Source organism: Podarcis pityusensis, assembly GCF_964106645.2.
Source record: "Podarcis pityusensis genome assembly, chromosome: 2".
Lineage (NCBI taxonomy): Eukaryota > Metazoa > Chordata > Lepidosauria > Squamata > Lacertidae > Podarcis > Podarcis pityusensis.
In genome coordinates, this window is record NC_138029.1 from 124020362 (window position 1) to 124046761 (window position 26400).

At 44.9% G+C, this 26400-nt stretch overlaps 2 protein-coding genes across 2 annotated transcripts in view; both read left to right on the forward strand.

Moving 5' to 3' along the window:
• The first annotated feature begins 318 nt into the window (after positions 1 to 318).
• LOC308469616 (uncharacterized protein) lies at positions 319 to 24598 on the forward strand. The gene is made up of 4 exons (XM_080992336.1): positions 319 to 412; positions 2112 to 2285; positions 21192 to 21365; positions 23141 to 24598. The coding sequence occupies exons 2-4, from the start codon at positions 2153 to 2155 to the stop codon at positions 24595 to 24597; spliced, it is 1764 nt and encodes a 587-aa protein (XP_080848462.1). The 5' UTR covers positions 319 to 412; positions 2112 to 2152; the 3' UTR covers position 24598.
• Positions 24592 to 26400, forward strand: part of LOC308469484 (uncharacterized protein) — a 74835-nt gene continuing 73026 nt past the window's right edge. The window contains exon 1 of the mRNA XM_080992004.1: positions 24592 to 24665. The gene's annotated coding sequence lies outside the window, so the exon portion shown is untranslated. The remainder of the gene's footprint in view (positions 24666 to 26400) is intronic.

The following is a 26400-nucleotide window of genomic DNA, read 5'->3' on the forward strand; positions in this document are numbered from 1 at the left end:
ATTCCAGGAAAGGCCCTTTAACATTCAATTATTTAGTCATTTCAAAGTAGGGATCCAGATGCACACGGCAGAATGGTACCCGGGAACACCCACCTCCCTTGTAGTCAGTGTGCATAAGATGGGGGGGGGGGCTTGATGCAGAGTCCTCGGCCCAGATGGAGAAGGGAGGGCAGCCCCTAGAGCGCAGAAGCAGGCAGGGAGAGGGAGGGGCGGTCTGGGCGCCCTCGGCTTGCCAAGGGTTAAAAGGAGCAGAGCGGGATTCCTAGAGAGGACAGGAAGGGGAGGGCGGGGGAGGGCAAGGTCCTCCCGAGCAGAAGCCCCTCCCTGCCCAGTCCCTTCCTGCGAGGAAAGAGGAGGCTGCTTTGTTCTCTCTGCTTTGCAAAAACTTCCTCGGTGCCCCTCCTGGAATCCGGTGAGTCTCTTCGCTCTTCCCCCTTGGGGCGCAGCGGGGAGAAGGGGGTCCCAGGGCTGCAAGGGAGGAGGCAAGGGCCCCCCCCTGTTCAGCTCATGCATGGGGGGAGACCCCCAATTCAGGGAGCAGAGGGTCCTGCCCCCAATTCCTCTCTGCCAAGCCAGGGAGGGGCAGAGTGTCCAGCAGGTCTGCAACTCTGTTCTTCCTTTGGATCAAGATGCTGCCTTCCTTTTGGGGGAGGAGTCTTTGGGGCAACAAAAAAGGGCATGGAAATAAGACCCCTTCAGATTGAGGGGAAAGTCGCATTTCATAACACAGAGAAGCATCCGAGTACTCCAAGGAAGGAGAAGCCCTGTGGAGTGGGGAGATACAGCCCCCCCAAGTGTGGAGACTGGAGGGGAGGCCCTCTCCCACCATCTACCCAAATACAAATCCCAGAGTTCCCTGGCAAGAAGGGCGGATTGGTGACCACTCTGGGAATTGCAGTCTTTGGGCAGCAGGGCTGAAGCTGTCTCCTTGCAACTCTCAGGGTCCTGAACCAATTCTGGCTCCCAGGATTCTTGGGAGGAGTCCCTAGGGCCGGGTGAGATCTGGTTTCCAACCTTGTGATGGATCAGCAGCTAAACATCTGCCCCCTCCCAGCTGAGCCAGTGCACAGACTGGCATGTGCCACTCTTGGGAGCAGGAGCTGCATCCAGCCTTGCTCAGCTCAATATTTTTAGGAAGACCATGCCCCTCCTGCCCTGGCAAGGCACTGGGGTGAAGCTGCCACCGCCATCAAAATCCTGTGTGAATAATAATAACAACAATAGTATTTACCTGCCACCCATCTGACTGGGTTTTCCCAGACACTAAGGGCTGCTTCCAGCACATATAATATACAGGGCTGCCTTCAGGTGTCTCCTAAAGGTCACATAGTTACTCATCTCCTTGACATCTGATGGGAGCGTGTTCCACAGGGAGGGCGCCACTTCCAAGAAGGCCCTCAGCCTGCTTCCCTGCAACTTATCTTCTTTCACTGAGGGAACCACCAGAAGGCCCTTGGTGGTGGACCTCAGTGTCCAGGCTGAACGATGGGGGTGGAGATGCTCCTTCGGTTATCCTGGGCCGAGGCCATTTAGGGCTTTAAAGGTCAGCACCAACACTTTCAAAGTAAATCCTTTAGGAGCGGTCTTACATGGTTCCAGCAGCAGTCACCAGTTTAGCCTCCACATTCTGCAGAACAATAAGTGAATGACACAGAAGTTGCTGCAGACTAAAGTTAGAAAAGCTTTAATTGCTACAAATGGTATAAGGAAACATGATATGGAATTAAGGGTAAAGATGGTGTTGACCTGGAGTGGTTACAAAATTTCTGGTCTCTCCCCGAGTGCCACGGGCCCTGCTCCAAAGAGAGCTTCTCTAAAGAAAGCACAACCAAAAAGTCATTCCATTTTGCGTGAATAAGGAAAATGAGGAGGTGGCTAAGAAACAGCAGGAGCCAGATCCTATTCCCAACCTTCTAGGGTCTCTCAGCAGCTCTAATGAAGTGGGGTGAGGTGCAAACACATTGAATGGGAATCACTGGAGATGTTTCAAATGGGGTTTCTGTTGGGAAGGGGCTGCCCCATTTGTGCTTCTCCAGGAGCAGGGGAATATCTAGGGCAGGAGAATCCTTGCAGGGCCTCTGAGGCTTCCTTTGCTTCTTCCTCTCTCCCAGGGCCCTGCAGCTTGTGGTGGCTCCTCGACTCCTCAGGAAGGATGAAAGAGACGGATCCTGCAAAGCTCGTAAGGATGGAAGGGGGAAGATGGACAGTTGACCTGGTCAGGTTGTCTCCTGCATCCCTCCTCACAGCCTCTGAGCGTTCCCTCCCAGGGACTTCCGAGAGATCTGGTGAGTCCCAGGGGAGGGGAGATGGGGACATGGATGGATGGGGCTGGAGAGGTACTGGGGCTTGCTCAACAAAATTCTAGCAGCAATTGTGGCATACAAAAACAGTCTAACATCTTTCTTGGGCAGTTCCAATCCTGTTATTCCAAGAGGAATGGCCTCTGGTTTCTTAATAAATGTATATTTCAACTTTTCCCCCAATTCATTATAAATCTTCTCCCAGAAGTCTTTCACCTTGGGGCAGGTCCACCACATATGATAAAAAGTACCTTCTTTTTCTTTACATTTCCAACATAAGTTATCACTATTGTGATATATCTTTGCAAATTTTACAGGAGTTAAGTACCATCTATACATCATTTTCATTATATTTTCCTTTAACACCGTACATGCAGTGAACTTGACCCCTTTCCTCCATAACCTCTCCCAATCTTCAAACATTATGTTGTGTTCCAAATCTCTTGCCCAGTCTATCATCACAGATTTAACTTGTTCATCCTTTGTATGCCATTCCAACAATAAATTATACATTTTAGACAAATTTTTTAACTTTAGAGTCCAACAACTCCATTTCCAACTTATTTTTTTCAGAAGCAAAACCATTTTTCTTATCTAATTTTTACAGTTCATTAATCTGGTGATAATGTAGCCAATTTATTTTATCTTTAATTTGATCAAATGGTTTTAATTTATATCCTTCTTTATCTTCCAGTAACAGATCAGCGTATCTCAACCACTTGGTTTCCATATTTCACTTTTTGGGGGCCTTTTCCTCCATTGGTGAAAGCCATCTGGGTGTTTTCCTCTCTAAGAGATCTTTGTATTTTAGCCAAACATTATATAGAGATTTTCTAATTACATTATTTTTAAAACCGTTATGGGCCTTTACCTTGTCATACCATAGAGAAGCATGCCATCCAAACACATTGCCAAATCCCCCCAAGTCTAAAACATCAGCATCATCCAGTTGTATCCATTCCTTAACCCAGCAGAGAGCTGCAGTCTCAAAATAAATCTTCAAATCTGGCAGGGAGAATCCCCCTTTTTCTTTTGAGTCCATTAGTAATTTATACTTAATTCTGGGTTTCCCCCCCTGCCAGATAAATCTAGATTAAGCTTTCTGCCATTCTTTAAAACATTTCACATTGTGAATAATTGGGAGGGCTTGAAACAAAAAGAAACATCTTTGGCAATACATTCATCTGAACCACAGAAATCCGGCCCATTAATGACAATTTTAAATTTGACCAAATCGCTAAATCTCTCTTGATTTCATTCCATAATTTCTCGTAGTTATCTTTGTATAAATTCAGATTTTTCACTGACAAATTAACCCCCAGATATTTAACTTTTTTCACAAAAAGTAGGCCTGTCTTTTCTTGTAGTAATTTCCTTTCCTCATTGTCCAGATTTTTCTCTAATACTTTAATTTTGCTCTTATTTAACTTAAATCCTGCTACCTGTCTGAACTCCTGTATTGTCTCCAGTCCTTTTACTGCACTGGAGTCCGGATCTTGTAATGTCAACACCAAGTCATCTGCAAAGGCTTTTAATTTATACTGTTTGGATCCTACTACTATACCTTTAATTTGTTCATCTTTCCTTAACATACTTAACAAGACCTCCAGGACCGAAATAAAGAGCAGAGGGGAAAGTGGGCACCCTTGCCTGGTACCCTTCTCAATTCTAATTTTCTCTGATACCACATTATTTACTATAATTTTAGCTTTTTGTTCCTGATAGATCGCATTAATACCGTTTAAAAACTCTTGACCAACCCTAATACTTTCTAAATTATGTGTCATAAAACTCCAAAATACATTATCAAAGGCCTTCTCCGCATCAATAAACATTAACATTGCTTTACAATTTTTTCTTGCTTCCAACTTTTCCAGAATATCTACTATATTCCTAATATTATCCTTCATATGTCTTCCAGGCAGAAAACCTGCCTGGACCTTATGGATATATTCTGACATGACCTTCTTCAGCCTCTTGGCCAATATATTAGCAAAAATTTTGTAATCCACATTAAGTAGAGAGATTGGTCTATACTTTTTGACATTAGCTCTATCTTGATCTTGTTTTGGATGTTTGGCTAATATTTCCTCATTTTCTTCTATTTCTTTTCTAATTTGATACATTTTCTTTTCTCTGTTTCTTTTATGAATCACATTTTGTTGAATATAAAATCTTCTTATACCAGCTTTGCTCACCTCCCATATTATTCTACTATCTGTATCTTGTTCTTTATTAATTTGGAAGAATTCTCTAAGTAATTCCTGTGCTTTACCTAGAATCTTTTCAACATTTAAATTTTTTTCATTCATTCTCCATCTTTGATTACTAATTTACATTGGCTTCTTTTTGAAATATTTTGTCTTTCAGTAGCCTTGAGTTTATAAACACTAGGTAATCTCCTGGGCCTTTGTACATGTTTGATCTTTCTGATCTGATCCTAAATATTTTGTCCACATCCATTAATAATTCGTCTTCCTGTACTCCCATCCACTTTGCTAACTCTTGGATTATTTTGTTCTCAATTTGTTCATTTTGGGATTCAGGAATTCCTCAGAAGTGCAGAACCATTTGATGCCGATACATGTCCTAGACGGCAATCTGATCTAATAATTGCTCTTGTGCCTTCTTTATCTCTGTTATGTCATCCGGTATAATCTCCTGATTTTTCCTCAGGTCTTTATTTTCATCCTGAATCCGTTTGGACACTTCTTCTTGTCTTGATTTTTAATTCTTGAACTGTTTTGTCTAGCTCCTTATTTTTTATTGTCAGGTCTTTTACCTGACCTTGGAGATCTATTATTATTTTTAAATGTTGTTCAATCTTATTGTTCATTGAATCCGGTTTATCATTTATATTTTTGTTCATGTTGACTATCAAGTCTTTCAAATCTGCATTGGGATCAGTTTCTGCTATTGAAAGTCTCCTACCTTGGGAGCTGGCAGTAACAGTTATTTTAGATTGTATTTTCTTCTCAGCCATCTTGACCTTCCATTTCTTTTTCTTATGTACACAGGTTAATATGCTTTGGCCCAGGTTTGGCTGGTGATGTCTTTAAATAAGACCAGAACCTCCAAGTCTGGAATATTTCAAACTGTTGGGAGCCGTCAGGTTATGAATATTATTCCCACTATTTAATAATGGAAGAGATAGAGGAGTCGGCTTCAAATACAGAGGATGAGCACATCAACACATTTTGCCTGCACTTTTAAAATTGTCTGCCAGATGGCGCTGTGCACTTTCCCTTCTTTTATTACTAGCCTTGGTTTGTCTTCTTTCCCGGTTCCTAATTCCCAGAATGCTTTTTAACTGTCCTTCCTCTTTCTCGACTGTATCAGAGCACTTCCCTCGACCCACCACTGAGCGCACCACACAGGGAAGTCTCATTTTTGCTTTTGCTTCTGTCTGCATTTTGTTGACCAAAGAGATGACTGACCTTCAACATGGATTGGACTCCATGACTGAGCCAAACAAAATCTATCCCAGATAAAAGGCAAGAAATTCCAGCTAAAAAAGGCAGTGAAAACTATAGTAAGGCCTCACATCTAACTCTCTTCAGTTCTTCCTCTATCACAAGCATCCATTAACATTGTTCAATAATCTGGAGCTCCGTTTCTTCCTGAAGCTCTAATTAGCTACTCTCTTCATTGTAGATGGTGATGAATTGGAAGGGAAGAACAAGGGGAACCACAACAGAATCGACATAGCGGAGAAGTCCGATAAATATTCAAAGTGTGGAGAGAACATCCGTCAGAGCTCCCAGTCCTCCCATCAAACAAAGAGCTTAATTCGAAGGAATAACCTCACTTCCCATCAAAGAATTCATACAGGGGAGAAACCATATCAGTGCTTGGAATGCGGTAAGAGCTTCAGTCGAAAGGACAATCTCACTTCCCATCAAAGAGTCCATACAGGGGAGAAACCTTATCCGTGCTTGGAATGCGGAAAGAGCTTCAGTCAGAGTGCAACTCTCATGGCCCACCAAATTATTCATACAGGGTTTAAAGCATATCAGCGCATGGAATGTGGAGAAAATTTCACTCGGAATGGTAGATTCGGAATCTAGTCCAACCCCCGCCAATGCAGAAAAAAGGTCATTTCAAGCATCCATGACAGATGGCCATCTAACTTCTTCTTAAATACCTCCAATGAAGAAGAGTCCACCCCCTTCTGAGGGAGTTCCTTTTCACTGCTGGCTCTTACTATCAGAAAGTTCTTCCTTATCTTTAGGAGGAATCTCCTTTTGTGTTGCTTGAATCACCTCTTCAGATTCCTTCATGACCTTGAGAAGGACTTCTGTAAGTCTGAGAATGTCCAGGGGATTGGACCATGCTCTATATTTGGGGGGAAACCCATGGAGGGGAGTCTGATATAGGGCTTAAGTCATCTAGGCATTGGTCAGATTGTCATAATTACAGACATATTTACTGGTTTGAACAGAAGTGATTCTTATTCCAGGGGAAGTGGTGAGCCTGAGATTACAGGTGCTCTTGCCAATATTGTCCAAACGTCCAGTAAAACTTTGACACAGCAGACTGAATGTTTACCCGCTGAGGTTGATGTATTGGGAGGTTAGGTTTAGGGCCGTGTGGTATTGCTTAATTGTATGTGGGGTCCCTATAAAGGGAACTTCTTCCTCTATGTGGGAGGGAGACTGGTCAAGTTACCATCAGTTGAATGCAACATTTAAGTTAGATTTTTAAAAATGGATTTGCAGAACAAAACTCACAGTTTGAAAGCTTGTATATATGCTAAGGGAAAACTTCATGAAGATGATGCAGAGGAGTCAATCAAGATTATCAAGGGTCTGAAACCAAGCCTTATGAGGAGGGCTTGAAGGAACGGGGGTGGGGGGGCGTATCTATTTCAAGTGACGTTTGCCGAACTCTACGCTTGCGACATGGGCTGCCATATGTCGAGATTTTCCCGGACATTTCAGCAATTTCCGCCTAGACGCTGTTTACAATTCTGGATGTATGGCAACCATGTCTATATACAGTGGTACCTCGGTTCTCAAACAGCTTAGTTCCTGAACAACTTTGAACTCGAATGCTGCAAACCTGGAAGTCAGTGTTCCAGTTTGCGAACTTTGCTTCGGAAGCCGAACGTGCTCCTGAGCTTCTGTTTTCACTGTTGCCCTGCTAATTTGTGTCCCCCTGCATTGTAATCAAAGCCTTCTTCATTCTGTTTTCACTGTTCCGCCGCTAATTTGCGCCCCCCCCCATTGTAATCAAAGCCTTCCATTTCCAATTGCAGTGTTCGGAGGTGATATTTGGAGCTTATATCTGGTGCTTTTTTTTTTGCTAAAAGAAATTATGTTTTTATTTGGCTTTTTCGTTTTTGTGACTGTGGCTTGTTCTCTGTTTTTGATTGATTGTGTGACTGCAGCAATGTATAAAAGCCCCCCATCCAAACAATGTCTATCAATCAGTGCAGGTAAGAAAAAATAATAATTTGAATTTGAATCTAAAGTACTGCCTTCTTTCTTTTATAGTACAGTACATTGATTATTGCTTTCATTTTATGGATCAGTGCTCTCGTTAGATAGTAAAATTCATGTTAAATTGCTGTTTTAGGAGTTGTTTTTAAAAGTTGAATTGATTAATCTGTTTTGCATTACTTTCTTTATTTAAAATTTATTTTATTTTATTCGAGTTTAGGATTTCTTACATACCGTATTTTTCGCCCTATAGGACGCACAGGCCCATAGGACGCACCTAGTTTTTTGGGGGGGAAATCAAGGGGAAATTTTTTATTTCCCCCCCAGGTTTGCGCAGCCATCCCCAAGCTAGAAGAGGGAGACGGAGCGCTCCGTCTCCCTCTTCTGCCTTCAGGGACAGCTTGCCCCGCTATCCCGCGATCTTGTGGGGCTGGCGGGGGGAGAAGCAGGCTTGATCAAGCATTCCCTTGATCTAGATGCTATACTCCTATTGATGTAGCCCAGAATTGCATTGGCTTTTTTAGCTGTCGCGTCACACCGCGTCACACTGAAATCAAAATCTATTGAAAGCTTCCCTTTAAAAATTTCATTAATAACCTTTAGGATTTTTTTCCAGAATTCCTTTACCTCTGGGAATTCCCAGTACATATGGGAAAACCATCCCTTGGCTTGCTTACAGTGCCAACAGCTAGAATTCAATCCTGCTACCATATTAGCAAGCTGGGCTGGAGTTCTGTACCATTTTAGAAAGAATTTTAATTTCAGCGCTCTACATTTGCTTACAGTGGTGCCTCGCAAGGCGAAAAGAATCCGTTCCGCGATTCTCTTCGTCTAGCGGGTTTTTCGTCTTGCAAGGCATTCGTCTTGCGGGGCACCACTGTACTTTAATCTCATCTGTTCCTTTCATTATCCTTTCAACCGTTGCTTCGCTAACTTGTTCTTCCTTACTCCACATCTTTTGAATAAGTTGGGTTGTCTGTTCATTTGTTTGTATAGTTCCTCTACTGGCTCTTCTAAACTCCTATTTCCTGTCTCTTGGACTTTGGAAATTTGTTGTATAGTCCTCCAATTTTTAACCAATATTGGTTACCTGTATTCTCTGTTACTTCCTGCAGTGACTTTAAGGACTCACCTCTATACATACATTTAACTATATGATATCCCAGATTTTCTTCAAAGTCTGGTATACCTGCTGTTGCAGCTTCTTTCTAGAAAATTTAATTATTACATTCCTGGGGGATTTTCTCCCCTTGGGCCCTCGGCAGCTATGGGCTCGTTCCACATCTTCTCCCTTCAAACTAACTCCTTGAGTACTACTACTACTACTAATTTATTATTTATACCCCGCCCATCTGACTGGGTTTCCCCAGCCACTCTGGGCGGCTTCCAAGAAAACACTAAAATACAATAACCTATTAAACATTAAAAGCTTCCCTAAACAGGGCTGCCTTCAGATGTCTTCTAAAAGTTTGGTAGTTATTTTTCTCTTTGACATCTGATGGGAGGGCGTTCCACAGGGTGGGTGCCACTACCGAGAAGGCCCTCTGCCTGGTTCACTGTTACTTGGCTTCTCATACGGAGGGAACCGCCAGAAGGCCCTTGGTGCTGGACCTCAGTGTCCGGGCAGAACGATGGAGGTGGAGCATAGCCAGGTTCTCAAAGTTTCTTCCAACTCTTTAGCCTGTATTTCTTCCGGAATTCCACCCAGAATCGATTAGCTCTTCTCTGGGGGTCAGGCAATTCTGACCCCTGTTTAGATAGTGTAGTTACTTTTTTTTTTCATTTTCCTGGGCTAGCTCTTTAGCTTGAATTGCTAATTGCTTCACTCCCTTAATTTTGACTCCTTCAAGCATTACAATATATAAATCCTAGTTAAAATATTTTTTAAAACTTCCACCACATTCACCACACGCCTCTTGGTTATCTTGCTCGCCTTTACATCTGTTCTTCAATCATTTCCCTTCCTTAGGTTCTTTCATAATCCGTCAAATCTTTATGTTCTCTATATTCTTAACAAGCTTAGTCTAAGCACAGCCAAACTTTCGTATTTGAGCCCTGCTTGTATAAATATTCATTTAAGCACTCCCATTGTTTCTGTATTATAGTTTTGGATTTATGCCTTATTAAATCCGTCAATTTTACTAACTCCAGGTACTCACATGGTTTACTTAACCAGTCCCCTTTTGTTGGGATATAATTTCCTTTCCAATGACTGGCTACCAACATTTTCGCTGCTGTTGTTGCATACAGAAAGATGTTAATTTTGTCTTTGGGGATATGCTTACTCAAGATTCCTAGTAAATATGCTTTTGCCCTCCTGATATATGATACTTTATCAATTTTTTAATCTCTTCATGGATCATCTCCCAAAATTTTTTGATCTCTGGACATGTCCACCACATATGGTATAGAGTGCCTTTCATTCTATTACATCTCCAGCATTTATTACTATTTGATCTATTTGTTTTTGCCAGTCTGTCTGGTGCCATATACCATCTGTGGTGCATCTTCATATAATTCTCTCTTAATGAATACTAAGCTGTAAAATTTATATTTTTCCCCCAAAACTTTTTCCAATCTTCAGAATCAATTGTATATCCTAAATCCCGTTCCCACTTTAGAATATTCTCTCCTTTGACTTCTTGATCTGGGAGGACTTTATCTAATAATCTATATATTTTAGAGAGTGTTTTTTGATTATTTTGTAAAACCTCTCTTTCTAATTTTGATATTTTATTTCCCAAATCCCCTACTTTTTGTTGGGTGTAGTGAAGGGTTAACCTTCTATGCCTCGAGCCTGAGAGGAGGCGATTACAAGGGAAGTAAGCCAGGATGTGAGGAAAGCAGCTTGGAATGCTGTGTACTGAGTGGAAATCGAAAGCGTTCAGTTAAGACGCTGCAAGGAGAGAGAGAAGATGCAGCTTAACACGGATGGCTGTTGGAGATTGTAAATACGCTTTTTTGTTCCAATAAAGAGATATTAGGACAGAAGAAACGTTTGGGACTGATTTACTGCTCTTTCGACACACGACCGCTGTGCAACTTTGCTAATTGCTAATTGCTTTATGACCTGCAGAGGCTCGCAGGGGAAGTGTGGCTGGGCGCCAAACAATAAAGCAATAAAACTATTCAACAGTTTTTATATCTTTCTTGTATGTAGCCTTAAGTTGGAAATATTCTAACCAATTTATTCCCAGTATTTTGAGTTCTTTGTATTCTTTTAATTTGATACAGTGGTACCTCAGGTTACATACGCTTCAGGTTACATACGCTTTAGGTTACAGACTCTGCTCACCCAGAAATAGTGTTTCAGGTTAAGAACTTTGCTTCGGGATGAGAAGAGAAATCGTGCTCCGGCGGTGCGGCAGCAGCAGGAGGCCCCATAAGCTAAAGTGGTGCTTCAGGTTAAGAACAGTTTCAGGTTAAGTACAGACCTCCGGAACGAATTAAGTACTTAACCTGATGTACCACTGTATTTTCATTCATTCCTTCTGCTAAATCTCTATAAGTTGGCCAGGCAATTTTTTTTTTAATGTCGAGGTTGCCTCTATTGGAGAGGTCCACCTTGGAGTTCTTTCCATAATTCTCTCTTTTGTTCTCTCCCATACCTCAAATAGGGTCTTTCTCACAAGGCGGTTCGTAAATCCTTTATGCAATTGTATTTTCCCATAGAATAAATATCCATGCCAACCCTGTATTTTGTCCCAGCCTTCTAGTTCCAAAACTTCAGTATCTTTTAGTAACATCCACGCTTTCATCCAACTCCAGCATGCTGCTTCAAAATATCTTCTTAAATCTGGGACTGCAAATCCCCCCGTTTCTTTTGGCCCCATCATTTCTGATTTTAATCTGGCTTTCTTCCCTTGCCATATAAAATTGGCAAGGTCTCTTTGCCAGCTTTTAAAATATTTTGTCCCAATTATTATTGGGATAGTTTGAAATAAAAATAGGATTATCTTTCTGTGTGAACGTAAACAAAGATCCTCATAGGCGCCGACTCCATGGGGCCTGAGGGAGCCTGAGCCCCCTCAATAATTTATTTGAGGGGGCTCCGCCCCCCCAATAATCTCGGGCGCCCCTCGCCGCCGCCGTCCCCCGCCTCCTCCCCACCTGCTCCCTCGCCAGCCAGCCAGCCAGCCGCGCGCCCTAGTCGGAGAGCCCTGGCCGTCCCCCGCGAGATTAGGTAATCCCCGGGGGCGGGGGCTCCTGCCTTGCTGCTTCGCAGCACCACCGCCACTGCCAAGGCACTGCCGGGGGGAATTCCCTTCCTCCTGGCGGTTTCAGCCCCCGCGAGAACAGGGGAATCCCGACCGGCCACACCTCCCAGCCAGCCAATCGGCTGGCTGGGGGGGGCGTGGCTTGCCCTATTTAGGGCCGGAGCAGAGGGGGCTCGCCCTCTCTTCTCCGGCTAGCCCCCACATTTTCGGAGGTTCCTCTGAGGTTCGTATACTTGCTGCTCCGGGTTTCTAGGTTTCTTTTCCAGGTTTCTTTAGCAGGTCGGACTTTGCTTGCTGTTTCGCCCCGACCGCTCCGCTTCTGCTGCAGGGAATCCCTGCCCACCAAACCGCCGTCTCTGTTGACGGATCGTCGGCGGATCACCTCGTGCCGCTTCGCTGCTCAGCCGGGGGAATTGGATTAAATAGTCAAGGCTACAGGGCATACTCAGCGGTTTGAGCGCCTTCTGCTTGCTGCTGCTATTGCCTTGCTTAAGGGAGCTGACCGCCCACCCCCGAAGCCACTGAGAGGCTCCTTTGCCCGGCACATCGCTACTTCACGCAGGAACAGCATCACCTCTCCGAATCGCTTCATCTCTTCAGCCACGCGGCTCTGCTGAGATTCCGGGAGGAGGAGTCCTCACCTCTTCGATCAGGTCGTATTGCCGTGGAGCTTACCGGGGGTCAAGCCTGCAAGTCTTAGGGGTGCGTGGGTCCTCTCCCTGCTGTTGCGTCCGTTCCTGGGGGGGTCCCTGATTCAGCACTAGCATTCAGGGCACGGGCTCGTTTCGCTTTGGGAGCGGTTGCTTTGGGGTTGCTGGTTTTCGCAGCAAACGGCTACCACTGGGAGATTTAGCGCCGTCGCTAGGCAACGGGATAGCTTTGCGGCAGCCATTTTGGATGACCACGTGGCTTTTTGGCGGCGGCCATTTTAGGAGAGGCAAGCCACGTGGGAAATAAGCCTTGGTTTAAATTCATTGTTTTAAATAAGCAAAGTAGCGGAGTTTGGGAGTTGACTGCTTGGTAGCCGCACTTTGGTACCCCCTCCCACAGTAGGCACCCCTTTTATCGAGGGGATAGTTTTCAGCGGCGGTAGTTCATCCGCGGCCGCCATTAAATTTCCCCACAGGGGCTGAGGCGGACGCCATTTTAAAGCAGGCAAGGCTTCGGGAGAAGGGTGGCCTCTGCTAGCTCCGTTGCTATAGAGCAACAGCCTGTTATTATAGAGCAACAAGAATTACGTCTACTGTGCTACCACGTTTAAACAGGAAATTTAATTAAGCGATAGTGCTATTTAAAGTGCTTGACTTGGGGAAGACAATTTATTTAAAGTAATTGGTTGGGAGATATAATTTTTTCGTCAATTCATTCACAAGGCACCTCATCTCCCTGTTCCTTTAAATAATATTTTAATTCAACTCAGACAAGCCAGCTCTGTTCCTTTTAAATAATATTCTAATTTAATTCTAATTTAGCGCAGAGGTAATTCATTAGTGATTTAACGAGTGTTTCAATTTTGCTAGTTGGATTTAATTTCAGAAGGAATCAAGGGATTTAAGTGCATAAGTGATTTAATTGCTGGGGATTTTAATTGCATAAGGTTCTGCATAAGGTAGAGGCCATATAGATTATTGCAATTAATTCGCTTTCGTGGTTCTTATTGGCGGAATTTGTCCTGCTTTGCCTCAGTGCCGAGTAGAGTGGAGGTTTGGGACTGCAATTTGAATGCTGTAAATAACTCTACGTGAATTTTGCTGAGGGGCCACAGTGCCTGGTTTAGCGGTGATTCTTGGCACTGGCTACTAAGCCTCTCATTCCTCCCTCTAGCTAAAAAATTATAGCCTGCAAGCAAATAAGGGTTCTTTCACTGGGAATTTGTTGCCTTAATTAACAAATAAGGGTTCTCTTTCACTAGGAATTTGTTGCCTTCATTAATTGATTTGGGGAAATTTTAAGTTGAGCCTTTTGGATAGAAACACAATTCTAGATATAGTTAGAGAACTAATAATAGCATATTCATAAATAAATAATAATAATAATAATAATAATAAATCTGGGCCTGAGCTAGCGTTAACGGGATTTGAGTCACAGCTACCGGGGTACGTTTTATTGGAATAGGCGCTGTTTAATCCTAAAGAGTAAGGTTACAGCTAAGTCAGGGCGAGATTGACTCAGCTGTCACAGCCAGCAATTTTAATTTTAAGTGGAACCTTACCCAGTGCTGACAATTCTGAGCTGGCTTGGCCGGTGCCACAGTTTAGGAACAGTGGGTCAGTGTAGATAATACTGAGCTTGGCCATCCAGCCTAGCCAGCTTCTACGTTGTGGCCGTCCCCGTCCCCTATATTTTATTCGTTTACTTTAGTCTCTTAGTGTATTGTGAATTAAGTTTGCAATGGATAAATTTGTTACCAAAAAGGCGCGCTTGGAAGTTGATGATACTGCAAGTCAACCTCCGACAATAATTGTGTCGTCAATTGCTTCGTTGTCTTCATGCGAGAACCGTTCACAGCCGAAACCTGGACAATCCGGTAAGGGAAGATCATTTCAGAAGTCTTGGTTGATCAAATATACATGGCTAGAATATGAAGCATGTACCAAAAAAGTTTTTTGCAAAACCTGCAAAGAGGCAGATGCTAAAAATCTATTACAATTTTCTTCAAAAAAAGAAGATGCATTTATTTCCGTAGGGTTTTCTAACTGGAAAAAGGCTTTGGAAAAATTCCGTCTTCATGAAAATACGTTTACGCATAAAGAAGGTGTTCTGAAACTAAATTCCATCAATAACCGAAGTGTGGCCTCCCAATTGAATGAACAGTTACATAGTGATATGAAGAAAGGCCGTTTAGCTCTTGAGGCAATTTTTACTACCGTGCTATTTTTATGCCGACGAGGACTAGCAATTAGAGGGCACGAAGATGTAAACTCAAATTTTTTTCAATTGTTGGAACTCCGAAAGAATGACGTACCTGAGTTAAAAGATTGGTTAGGGCGTTCGGGGTATAAGTGGACGTCCCACGATATTCAAAACGAGATAATTGATCTACTAGGAAAGTCTGTGTTGAGAAAAGTATTGGCTTCAATCAAGAAGACTAAACATTTTTCTATTATGGTTGACGAAACAAGTGATTCTTCGCTTCACGAACAAGTGTCATTTTGTATTCGTACTGTCGATGATGATTCCTTAATTATCCACGAAGACTTTATTGGCTTATACGAGACCCCCAACACTGAATCACAAACTCTGTTTAGTATTTTAAAAGACGTATTTGCTCGTCTTGATTTGTCAATGGATAACTTAAGAGGACAGTGCTATGATGGTGCCTCGAATATGAGAGGCAAGTTCAAAGGACTAAAAAAGTTAGTTTTGGATATACAACCAAAAGCACGTTATGTGCACTGCACTGCTCACAGTTTAAACTTGGCAGTTGTAGACAGTCTCCGCCATCTTACGTCTATGAGGGATATTATGGCCTTAGCCAAGGACTTAATAAACACCGTAAGGGAATCCAACAAAAGGATGGGACTTTTCAGAAGCATACGCTGTGAGAGCGCCAACGACCAAGCTGGTCTGCGACCCCTTTGCCCGACTCGATGGACTATGCGAGCTTCTAGTATCTTGAGAATATTGAAAAACTTTGAAGAACTTCTAGAGTTTTTTGAAACATTTTCAGCAGAGGACAAAACAGAGGCAGGTTACAAATGTGCAGGCTACCTTGGGTCAATGTTACAATTCAAAACTTATTTCTTTTTACGTCTTTATTGCCATGCAATGAACCCAGTAGAGGATGTCAATGAAAAAATTCAATGCCCTCATCTAAGTGTTGCTGATCTGGAAAAAATATATGAGGGCTTGATTTGTATATTGAATGGAAGGCGTGATAGTTTTGAACACTTTTGGGAATTGTGTTTAAAAGAAAAACCTTCACAAGTTGATGATCCTTCGCTTCCTCGGAATCGACGTATACCAAAGAAGTATGAAAACAACGAAGCCAGCTCACCGCACACTTTCAAAACCCCAAAGGAATACTACAAAGCTATTTACATTGAAGTTTGTGAAACGGTGCAATCTTGCATTACTGAGCGGTTTGCATCAACTGGATTCACACAGGTCATTGCAGTTGAACAAGAGTGCTTGCTTTTAGTAAACAGAGGTGAAACAAATTTTGAAAAATCAACTGAGTTTTTAAAAAATGACCTAGACATTGAGAGACTGCGCTTACACTTGAATATGTTAGCCGATATCGCTAATAAAAAACAACTGGTCTTAAAAAACATGCGTGATGTGAGAAAGTACATTACACAAGAGCCTGCAGTTGGAGAAATGTTATGTGAAGTAGTGAAGTGCATTAAGCTTCTCCAAGTAGTTCCAATCACGACAGCAACAGCAGAACGGTCATTTAGCGCCCTTAGACGTCTGAAGTCATATCTCCCATCAACAATGGGACAGAAGCGATTGAACAACTTGGCTGTTCTTCAAGCCCATCGAGATGTTTTGGATGAATTGGATATCCGACCAGTCATCAACGACTTCATATTCAGTAATCCAGTCAGACGGTCGACATTTGCACCTTTCTAAAGACACTCTAGCCCTAATAATGGTATTTCGAGCAATATTAAAAATCTTTATAAAATAAAATACCGTGCGTGTTTATGTTTTGTTTCTTTTTTCAAAGCCAAAAAGTGTTTCAGGCTTGTCGAGTTTCCCGGAGTGTGGAGTTATAGAGAGTCGAGTTTTCGGGGTTCTAATGTTGATCATATGACTCTAAAATACTTTTTAAAAACTTTAAAACTAATTTTCATCTAAAATTTAGAAAACTTCCCGGGGCAGGATCCCGGTATGGGCCCCCCCAATATTTTTTATAAGTCGGCGCCCCTGAAGATCCTTGGAGATCTCTCCAGTCCATTACAGAGGCAAGACACTGGTCCAGCACTTCCACTGCCTCACCTGCAGGTGTAAAGGAGAAACAGAGCTGAGTGTCATCAGCGTAATGCTGACAACGTACTCCAAACCTCCAGATAACCCCACCCAGCAGTTTCATGTAGATGTTTAACAACCTGGGGGATAGGCTAGAGCCCTGCGGAACCCCACATTGAAGGTTCCATGGGGCTGAAAATCACTCCCCATGTACCACCTGGCTTACTTCTGACCTGGCTTACTTCTCAGCAGATGTGCCAACTTGAATAAAATAATAGGAGGGCCCAGGCAATCACTGTCCAGCAGAATTGATCATATGATGCCGTGCACACACACTATTTGAATGGCAGTGCAGGTTTGGGGGTGACAGGACCCTACAAATATTTTATTGGCAAAGCCGATCAGCCCCTAGGAGTTGGCTCTTGTGCGTCAGAACCGCAAAGGGCTGGGCTGCAGATACTTCCACCTGCATCTCTGCAACTGCTGAGAAGAGTTGAGTGCTGACTATTCCTGGCTCCCTGGAGCAGTCCTTGTTTCTGCTAATAAAGAGTTAGCTTCACATGCTCTCTGTGATTTTTGCTGGCTGGCTCTAGGATTCCATGAATCCAAACTCCCTGGAGGAAGGGGGTGCGGTGGGACTAGGACCCCCACGCCCCGCTTTACTTCAATCAGATTCCTGTGCAGGAGGAAGACGCCAAGGCAGCTCTGGAGCCCCTCCAGGAAATTCTCTGCCAGCGCCCCCAACCGCCCCCTGGCAATGCTTGGCTGGGCTTCCCTCCCACACCCTCTTCCTCCCAGGCTAATGGATGAGATGATGCCACACACCCCTCAGCATTTTAATGTCAATCAACTTTTTTTGGGGGGGGGACAACGGGACCTTGGCCCCTAGGAGTTGGCTCCTGTGCCTCTTTCCACCCCCTCCCTGGGGAGTCAACCCTGACGGCCCTCTTTGGTGATGGGGACCCTCATCTGAAGGACAAGGGAGGTTGGGGTTCGAATCCCCACGACGGGGTGAGCTCCCATTGCTCTGTCCCAGCTTCTGCCAACCTAGCAGTTCAAAAACATACCAGTACAAGCAGTTGTGGCATTTCTGTGCACTCTGGTTTTCACCAATGTACCCCGTTGCACCAGAAGCGGTTTAGTTCTGCTGGCCACGTGACCCGGAAAATCTGTCTGTGGACAAACGCCAGCCCCCTCGGCCTGACAGCGGAGACGAGCGCCCCAACCCCACAGTCGCCTTTGACTGGACGTAACCGTCCAGGGGTCCTTTACCTTTTGAATATCCCAGTGTTATTGTGCGTGGGGGGAGGGTAATCTCTTGCAGGGGGAGGGGCTTCATCCTGCCAGGCAAGCCCTGCAGGTGTTGGGTTCCCACTTTGCATCTGGATTGCATAGATCCGGGGCCCAGTAAGGGCCCTTTTTGGGGGGCCCTCCCTTCCCATCACTGCATCTTCATCTTTTTGTCCTCTCTGCCCATCGGCCTCCCTTGCTCGCTCCTCCGGGAGTCTATTTCTGCGAGTCAGGCGGGGGTACCACCCCCCTATGATGGGGGGGCAGTTCTTCCCTGTTCAGTTCTTCCTGTACTGGATCCTCAGGGATCCTGCACCCCAGCCCACAAGACCCCTTTTCTGCAAGGTGGTTCTTTGGCCACTTCTTCCCTGCCTCTGGTTTACAGAAAGCTGCGAAATCTGCACATCCCCAGAGTATGGAGGACTTTCAAAACTGTGGTTATGTTTGGTGTGGGGGAAGAAAGGGGGGGAGCTGTCTGCGGACAAAGGTCCAGGGGTCCTTCACCTTCGCCTTCCCTTTGGTGGGCATCACACTTCAGTTTCCGCAAAGTGGCTCCTGGGGGTGCAGGGCAGGGGAGCATCTCTTGGCCCCCCAGGGAAAGAGAAACGTGTGTGTGTGTGTGGAGGGGGGGGAGACTTCCAGGATGTACCCTGCCGGTGGGTCCCAGGGAAGGCGCTTCCAGGAAAGGCGCTTTAACATTCAGGTTTTTAGTCATTTCAAAGTACGGATCCAGATTCACACTGCAGAATGCAGAAACCCCCATCTCCGTTGTCGTCAGTCTGCATAAGATGGGGGGGGGCCTTGATGCAGAGTCCTTGGCCCAGATGGAGAAGGGAGGGCAGCCCCTAGAGCGCAGAAGCAGGCAGGGAGAGGGAGGGGCGGTCTGGGTGCCCTCGGTTTGCCAAGGGTTAAAAGGAGCAGAGCTGGATTCCTAGAGAGGACAGGAAGGGGAGGGCGGGGGAGGGCAAGGTCCTCCCCAGCAGAAGCCCCTCCCTGCCCAGTCCCTTCCTGCAAGCAAAGAGGAGGCTGCTTTGTTCTCTCTGCTTTGCAAAAACTTCCTCGGTGCGCCTCCTGGAATCTGGTGAGTCTCTTCTCTCTTCCCCCTTGGGGTGCAGCGGGGAGAAGGGGGGCCCAGGGCTGCAAGGGTGGAGGCAACCCCCCCCCGTTCGGCTCATGCATGGGGGGGGGAGACCCCCAAGTCAGGGAGCAGAGGGTCCTGCCCCCAGTTCCTCTCTGCCAAGCCAGGGAGGGGCTGAGTGTCCAGCAGGTCTGCAACTCTGTTCTTCCTTTGGATCAAGATGCTGCCTTCCTTTTTGGGGAGGAGTCCTTTTTGGGGGAACAAAAAGAGGGCATGCAAATAAGGCCCCTTCAGATTGAGGGGAAAGTCGCATTTCATAACACAGAGAAGCATCCGAGGAATCCGAGGAAGGAGAAGCCCTGTGGAGTGGGGAGATACAGCCCCCCCAAGTGTGGAGACTGGAGGGGAGGCCCTCTCCCACCCTCTACCCAAATACAATTCCCAGAGTTCCCTGGCAAGAAGGGTGGATTGGTGACCACTCTGGGAATTGCAGTCTTTGGGCAGCAGGGCTGAAGCTGTCTCCTTGCAACTCTCAGGGTCCTGAACCAATTCTGGCTCCCAGGATTCTTGGGAGGAGTCCCTAGGGCCGGGTGAGATCTGGTTTCCAACCTTGTGATGGATCAGCAGCTAAACATCTGCCCCCTCCCAGCTGAGCAAGTGCACAGACTGGCATGTGCCACTCTTGGGAGCAGGAGCTGCATCCAGCCTTGCTCAGCTCAATATTTTTAGGAAGACCAAGCCCCTCCTGCCCTGGCAAGGCGCTGGGGTGAAGCTGCAACGCCATCAACATCCTGTGTGAATAATAATAACAACAATAGTATTTACCTGCTACCCAGTTGACTGGGTTTTCCCAGACACTCAGGGCGGCTTCCAACACATATAATATACAGGGCTGCCTTCAGGTGTCTTCTAAAGGTCACATAGTTACTCATCTCCTTGACATCTGATGGGAGTGTGTTCCACAGGGAGGGCGCCACTACCAAGAAGGCCCTCAGCCTGCTTCTCTGTAGCTTCTCTTCTTGCACTGAGGGAACCGCCAGAAGGCCCTTGGTGCTGGACCTCAGGGTCCAGGTTGAAGGATGGGGGTGGAGATGCTCCTTCGGGTATCCTGGGCCGAGGCCGTTTAGGGCTTTAAAGGTCAGCATCAACACTTTAAATTCTGCTTGGAAACATACTGGAAACCAATGTAGATCCTTTAGGAGCGGTCTTACATGGTTCTAGCAGGCACTCCCAGTCACCAGTCTAGCCTCCGCATTCTGCAGAACACTAAGTGAATGACACAGAAGTTGCTACAAATGGTATAAGGAAACATGATATGGAATTAAGGGGAAAGATGGTGTTGACCTGGAGTGGTTACAAAATTTCTGGTCTCTCCCCGAGTGCCACGGGCCCTGCTCCAAAGAGAGCTTCTCTAAAGAAAGGACAACCAAAAATCACTCCATTTTGCGTGAATAAGGAAAATGAGGAGGTGGCTAAGAAACAGCAGGAGCCAGATTCTATTCCCAACCTTCTAGGGTCTCTCAGCAGCTCTAATGATGAGCAGAAAGAGGTTTGGGGCCCAGCCAGCTCAACTGCTAAGTCATCTCTTGCATTGAGACGTGGGGGCACCTACATGTAATAGCTATTCGGCTGTATTCTGCCCATGCTCTGGGGTTGCAGTTTTCAGGCTTGGGGACAGGATGCTGCCTGGTTTTTGCACCAAGTTCTATCCATAAGCCCCACTGAGTTCAATGGAATCCACTCTCAGTCACTACTATGCATACCATGCCAGCCTTACGAAGTGGGGTGAGGTGCAAACAGATTAAGTTGGAATCACTGTAGATGTTTCAAATGGGGTTTCTGTTGGGAAGGGGCTGCCCCATTTGTGCTTCTCCAGGAGCAGGGGAATATCTAGGGCAGGAGAATCCCTGCAGGGCCTCTGAGGCTCCCTTTGCTTCTTCCTCTCTCCCAGGACCCTGCAGCTTGTGGTGGCTTCTCGACTCCTCAGGAAGGATGAAAGAGACTGAATCTGTAAACCTAGCGAGGATGGAAGGGGGAAGATGGACAGTTGACCTGGTCAGGTTGTCTCCTGCATCCCTCCTCACAGCCTCTGAGCGTTTCCTCCCAGGGACCTCCAAGATATCTGGTGAGCCCCAGGGGAGGGGAGATGGGGACATGGATGGATGGGGCTGGAGAGGCATCGGGGCTTGCTCAGTCTGGGGGTGGGGGGAGGCAGGCAGGCGGATGGAGATTGAGACGGTGGGCACCTTTTTGGGCTCCTCCACCTGCCTTCGAGCGCCTTTGACATCTGCAGGCAATTTGAGCTAGGAATACGTCACAGCTCACCGGCCACCGCGATGTATTGGCGCCAGTACTGTGCTCTGAATGCCCTACCAATGACAGAGAACTCACTGATCCGTCGCGCAGCACTAGAAGCCATGATTCTTTAAATTACCTGATCCTAATTTCAGGACTGATTGCCGATGGGGCCTTTGTGTTTTGCCTTTTTCTTTTCTTTTAGGAATAACTTTTCCTTTTCTTTTAAAAACAAGGATCATATAAGGCTAATATATGATACAAATATGTAGACTAAATAAATCTGCAGGAATATCATGTCGTTCCTCCTTGGTGATCAGTGTATGAGTTCTGGGTTCATGAATTGGTATAAATTGAAACAAAAAAGGGTAAACAGCGGAGAACAGAGAACATTCAACATCGCATAGCCGAATTCCTAGTCAGAAGCTCTTGTGACTGTTATGCTTAGATTAAGTGTGAGTAATAGTCATTTTCCATCTTCTATTACCAATTAAACTATACAGAGTTGGTCTCTTCATGAAAATGAGAGGAGATTCAAAGTGAAGAAAGATATTTAGAAAAAGGTTTAAATTTAGACCAAATTTAGATTGAGGCAACAGCTGATGGGGAGTGTGCAGGTGAAGATGCTCCTGCTTGTTTCAGAGGAGGCACGGACGTTGCTGGGTCCCGACAAGAGAGCTTTTGTAAGGAAGTCAAGAAGGAGAATTGAGGGATCATGGACCCTCTCGTTAAAATTCCCTGTTAGATCATAACATCAATTTTGAAATTCCATGCCTACCTCTATTTCAGGGGTGGCCAGCTTCCAAGAGACTGCGATCTACTCACAGAATTCAAAACTTGGGAGTGATCTACCCCTCTTTTGTAGGGGTTCAGGTCAAAGTTGTTGAGCTTTTCTCCAACAATGGAGGGAGGATCCGGGAGGGGGTCAGCGATTGACTGCGATTGACCAAAACCTTGCAGGGATCTACCAGTAGATCGTGATCGACCTGTTGGACATCCCTGCTCTATTTGATGAAGCTCCACTATTTGGATGGAGACCAACAACATCTGGGATTCTAACATCCACACCGTGAGCCCTGAATGGAGGGATATCAACTGTTTGTGAATATTCTTTGTCTAGTCATGCCTTTTGAAACAATGACCAGGCTTGTCTGAACTCCCCAGACCTTCTTAAATGTGGGCTTGAGAGTTTTTAGGGAAGTTGAAGTAAGTTCTGTCAGGTTTGTTGTTTTGGCTTCTGCTTGCATTTGATTGACCAAAGAGATGACTGACCTTGCATATGGGGTGGATTCCAGGATTGAGCCAAATAAAATCTATCCCAGATAAAAGCCAAGCAATATGTCAGTTAATACCAGCCAACAAAGGCAGTGAAAACTATTGTAAGGCCTCACATTTAACTTCAGTCCTTCCTTTATCACAAGCATTCATTAACTTTGTTCAATGATGGATGTGAACCACGTCCCCTTCGCTCTGAGTGGGGTTGGAGTCCGGGGCAGCAATGCAGAGTTAGCACGACTTACCCTAACATGGCAGTGCATTGATGGGGGAGGGCTCAGGTGGTGGGTTTCTTCCTGAGGCGATAATTATCTTTTCTCTTCATTGCAGTTGGTGATGAATGGGAAGGGAAGAACAAGGGGGACCACAACAGAATCCACATATCAGAGAAATCAAATAAATATTCAGAGTATGGAGAGAACATCGGCCAGAGCTCCCAGTCCACCTCCCATCAACGAAAGAGCTTCATTCGGAGGGATAGCCTCACTTCACATGGAAGAATTCACAGAGGAGAGAAATTGTATCACTGCAGAGAATGTGGAAAGAGCTTCAGTCGAAAGGATCATCTCACTTTGCATCAAAGAATTCATACGGGGGAGAAACCCTATCAGAGCCTGGAATGTGAAAAGAGCTTCAGTCAAAAGGACAGTCTCACTTTGCATCAAAGAATAGATACAGGGGAGAAATCCTATCAGTGCTTAGAATGTGGGAAGCGCTTCAGTCACAGATCATATCTCACTTCCCATCAAAGAATTCATACAGGGGAGAAACCATATCAGTGCTTGGAATGTGAAAAGAGCTTCAGTCACAGGCAGAATCTCACTTCCCATCAAAGAATTCATTCAGGGGAGAAACCATATCAGTGCTTGGAATGTGGAAAAAGCTTCAGTCAGAGGCAGGATCTCACTTCCCATCAAAGAAGTCATACAGGGAAGAAACCATACCAGTGCTTCGAATGTGGGAAGAGTTTCAGTCACAGCCATCATCTCACTTCCCATCAAAGAATTCATACAGGGGAGAAACCCTATCAGTGCTTGGAATGTGGGAAGAGCTTCAGTCGAAAGGACAGTCTGACTTTGCATCAAAGAATACATACAGGGGAGAAATCCTATCAGTGCTTAGAATGTGGAAAGAGCTTTAGTCACAGATCACATCTCACTTCCCATCAAATAATTCATACAGGGGAGAAACCCTATCAGTGCTTGGAATGTGGAAAGAGCTTCAGTCAGAGAACCCATCTCGCTTCCCATCAAAGAATTCATACAGGGGAGAAACCCTTTCAGTGCTTGGAATGTGGAAAGAGCTTCAGTCGAAAGGACATTCTCACTTTGCATCAAAGAATTCATACAGGGGAGAAACCTTTTCAGTGCCTGGAATGTGGGAAGAGCTTCAGTAGGAGCACCCATCTCACTTCCCATGAAAGAATTCATTCAGGGGAGAAATCCTTTCAGTGTTTGGAATGTGGAAAAAGCTTCAGTCAGAGGCAGGGTCTCACTTCCCATCAAAGAATTCATACAGGGAAGAAACCATATCAGTGCTTCGAATGTGGGAAGAGCTTCAGTCACAGCACCCATCTCACTTCCCATCAAAGAATTCATACAGGGGAGAAATCCTATCAGTGCTTAGAATGTGGAAAGCGCTTCAGTCACAGATCATATCTCACTTCCCATCAAAGAATCCATACAGGGGAGAAACCCTTTCAGTGCTTTGAATGTGGAGAGAGCTTCAGTCACAGCCGCAGTCTCGCTTTGCATCACAGAATTCACACCAGAGAGAAATCTTCTTAGTGTTTGGAATGTGGGAAGAGCTTCAGTCAGAGTGCCACTCTCATGGCCCACCAAATAATTCATACAGGGTTGAAAGCATATCAGCGCATGGAATGTAGATAAAATTTCCCTCGTAAAAAAGTCAATTGAAGAACTCACAGCATGGTGAATAATAGAATGGTAGATTCGGAATCTAGTCCAACACCTGCCAATGCTGAAAAAAACTCATTTCAAACATCCATGACAGATGGCCATCCAACTTCTTCTTAAATACCTCCAATGAAGGAGAGTCCACCCCCTTCTGAGGGAGTTCCTTTTCACTGCTGGCTCTTACTATCAGAAAGTTCCTCCTGATCTTTAGGAGACATCTCCTTTTGTGTTGCTTGAATCACCTCTTCAGATTCCTTCATGACCTTGAGAAGGACTTCTGTATGTCTGAGAATGTCCAGGGGATTGGACCATGCTCTATATTTGGGGGGAAACCCATGGAGAGGAGTCTGATATAGGGCTTAAGTCGTCTAGGCATTGGTCAGATTGTCATAATTACAGACATACTTACTTTTTTGGACAGAAGTGATTCTTATTCCAGGGGAAGTGGTGACCCTGAGATTACAGGTGCTCTCACCAATATTGTCCAAACGTCCAGTAAAACTTTGACACAGCAGACCAATACCCGCTGAGGTCAGTGTATTAGGAGGTTAGGTTTAGGGCCGTGTGGTATTGCTTCATTGTATGTGGGGTCCCTATAAAGGGAACTTCTTCCTCTAGGTGGGAGGGAGACTGGTCAATTTACCATCAGTTGAATGTAACATTTAAGTCAGATTTTTTTAAACGGATTTGCAGAACAAAACTCACAGTATGAAAGGGAGTTATTAGGTTCCAGGGTTAAAATATTATCTAAATGTTACTGGAGTGGGATACAAAGAATGAAATGATAAAATCATGAATGAGAAGCTGGGCCAGAGATGTAGGACAAAACATTGACTTTGCTTTATGGGAACAACTGTGGAAAGTAAATTTAAGGTTTACAGCTAGCTACATGCTAAGGGAAAACTTCATGAAGATGATGCAGAGGAGTCAATCAATATCATCAAGGGTCTGAAACCAAGCCTTATGAGGAGGGCTTGAAGGAACTGGGGGGGGGGGGAGGGCGTATCTATTTCAAGTGAAGTTTGCCGAAATCTACGCTTGCGACATAGGCTGTCATACGTCCAGATTTTCCTGGACATTTCAGCAATTTCCGCCCAGACGCTGCTTACAATTCTGGATGTATGGCAACCATGTCTGTATACAGTGGTACCTCGGTTTTCAAACAGCTTAGTTCCTGAACAACTTTGAACTCGAATGCTGCAAACCTGGAAGTCAGTATTTCAGTTTGCGAACTTTGCTTCGGAAGCAGAATGTGCTCCTGAGCTTCTGTTTTCACTGTTCCGCTGCTAATTTGCGACCCCCCCCCCCATTGTAATCAAAGCCTTCCATTTCCAATTGCAGTGTTCTGAGGTGATACTTGGAGCTTTTATTTGGTGCTTTTGTTTTTGCTAAAAGTAATTGCGTTTTTATTTGGCTTTTTCATTTTTGTGACTGTGGCTTGTTCTCTGTTTTTGATTGATTGTGTGACTGCGGCAATGCATAAAAGCCCCATCCAAACAATGTCTATCATCAGTGCAGGTAAGAAAAAATAATAATTTTAATTTTAATCTAAAGTACTGTCTTCTTTCTTTTATAGTACAGTACATTGATTATTGCTTTCATTTTATGGATCAGTGCTCTCGTTAGATAGTAAAATTCATGTTAAATTGCTGTTTTAGTTGTTTTTAAAAGACT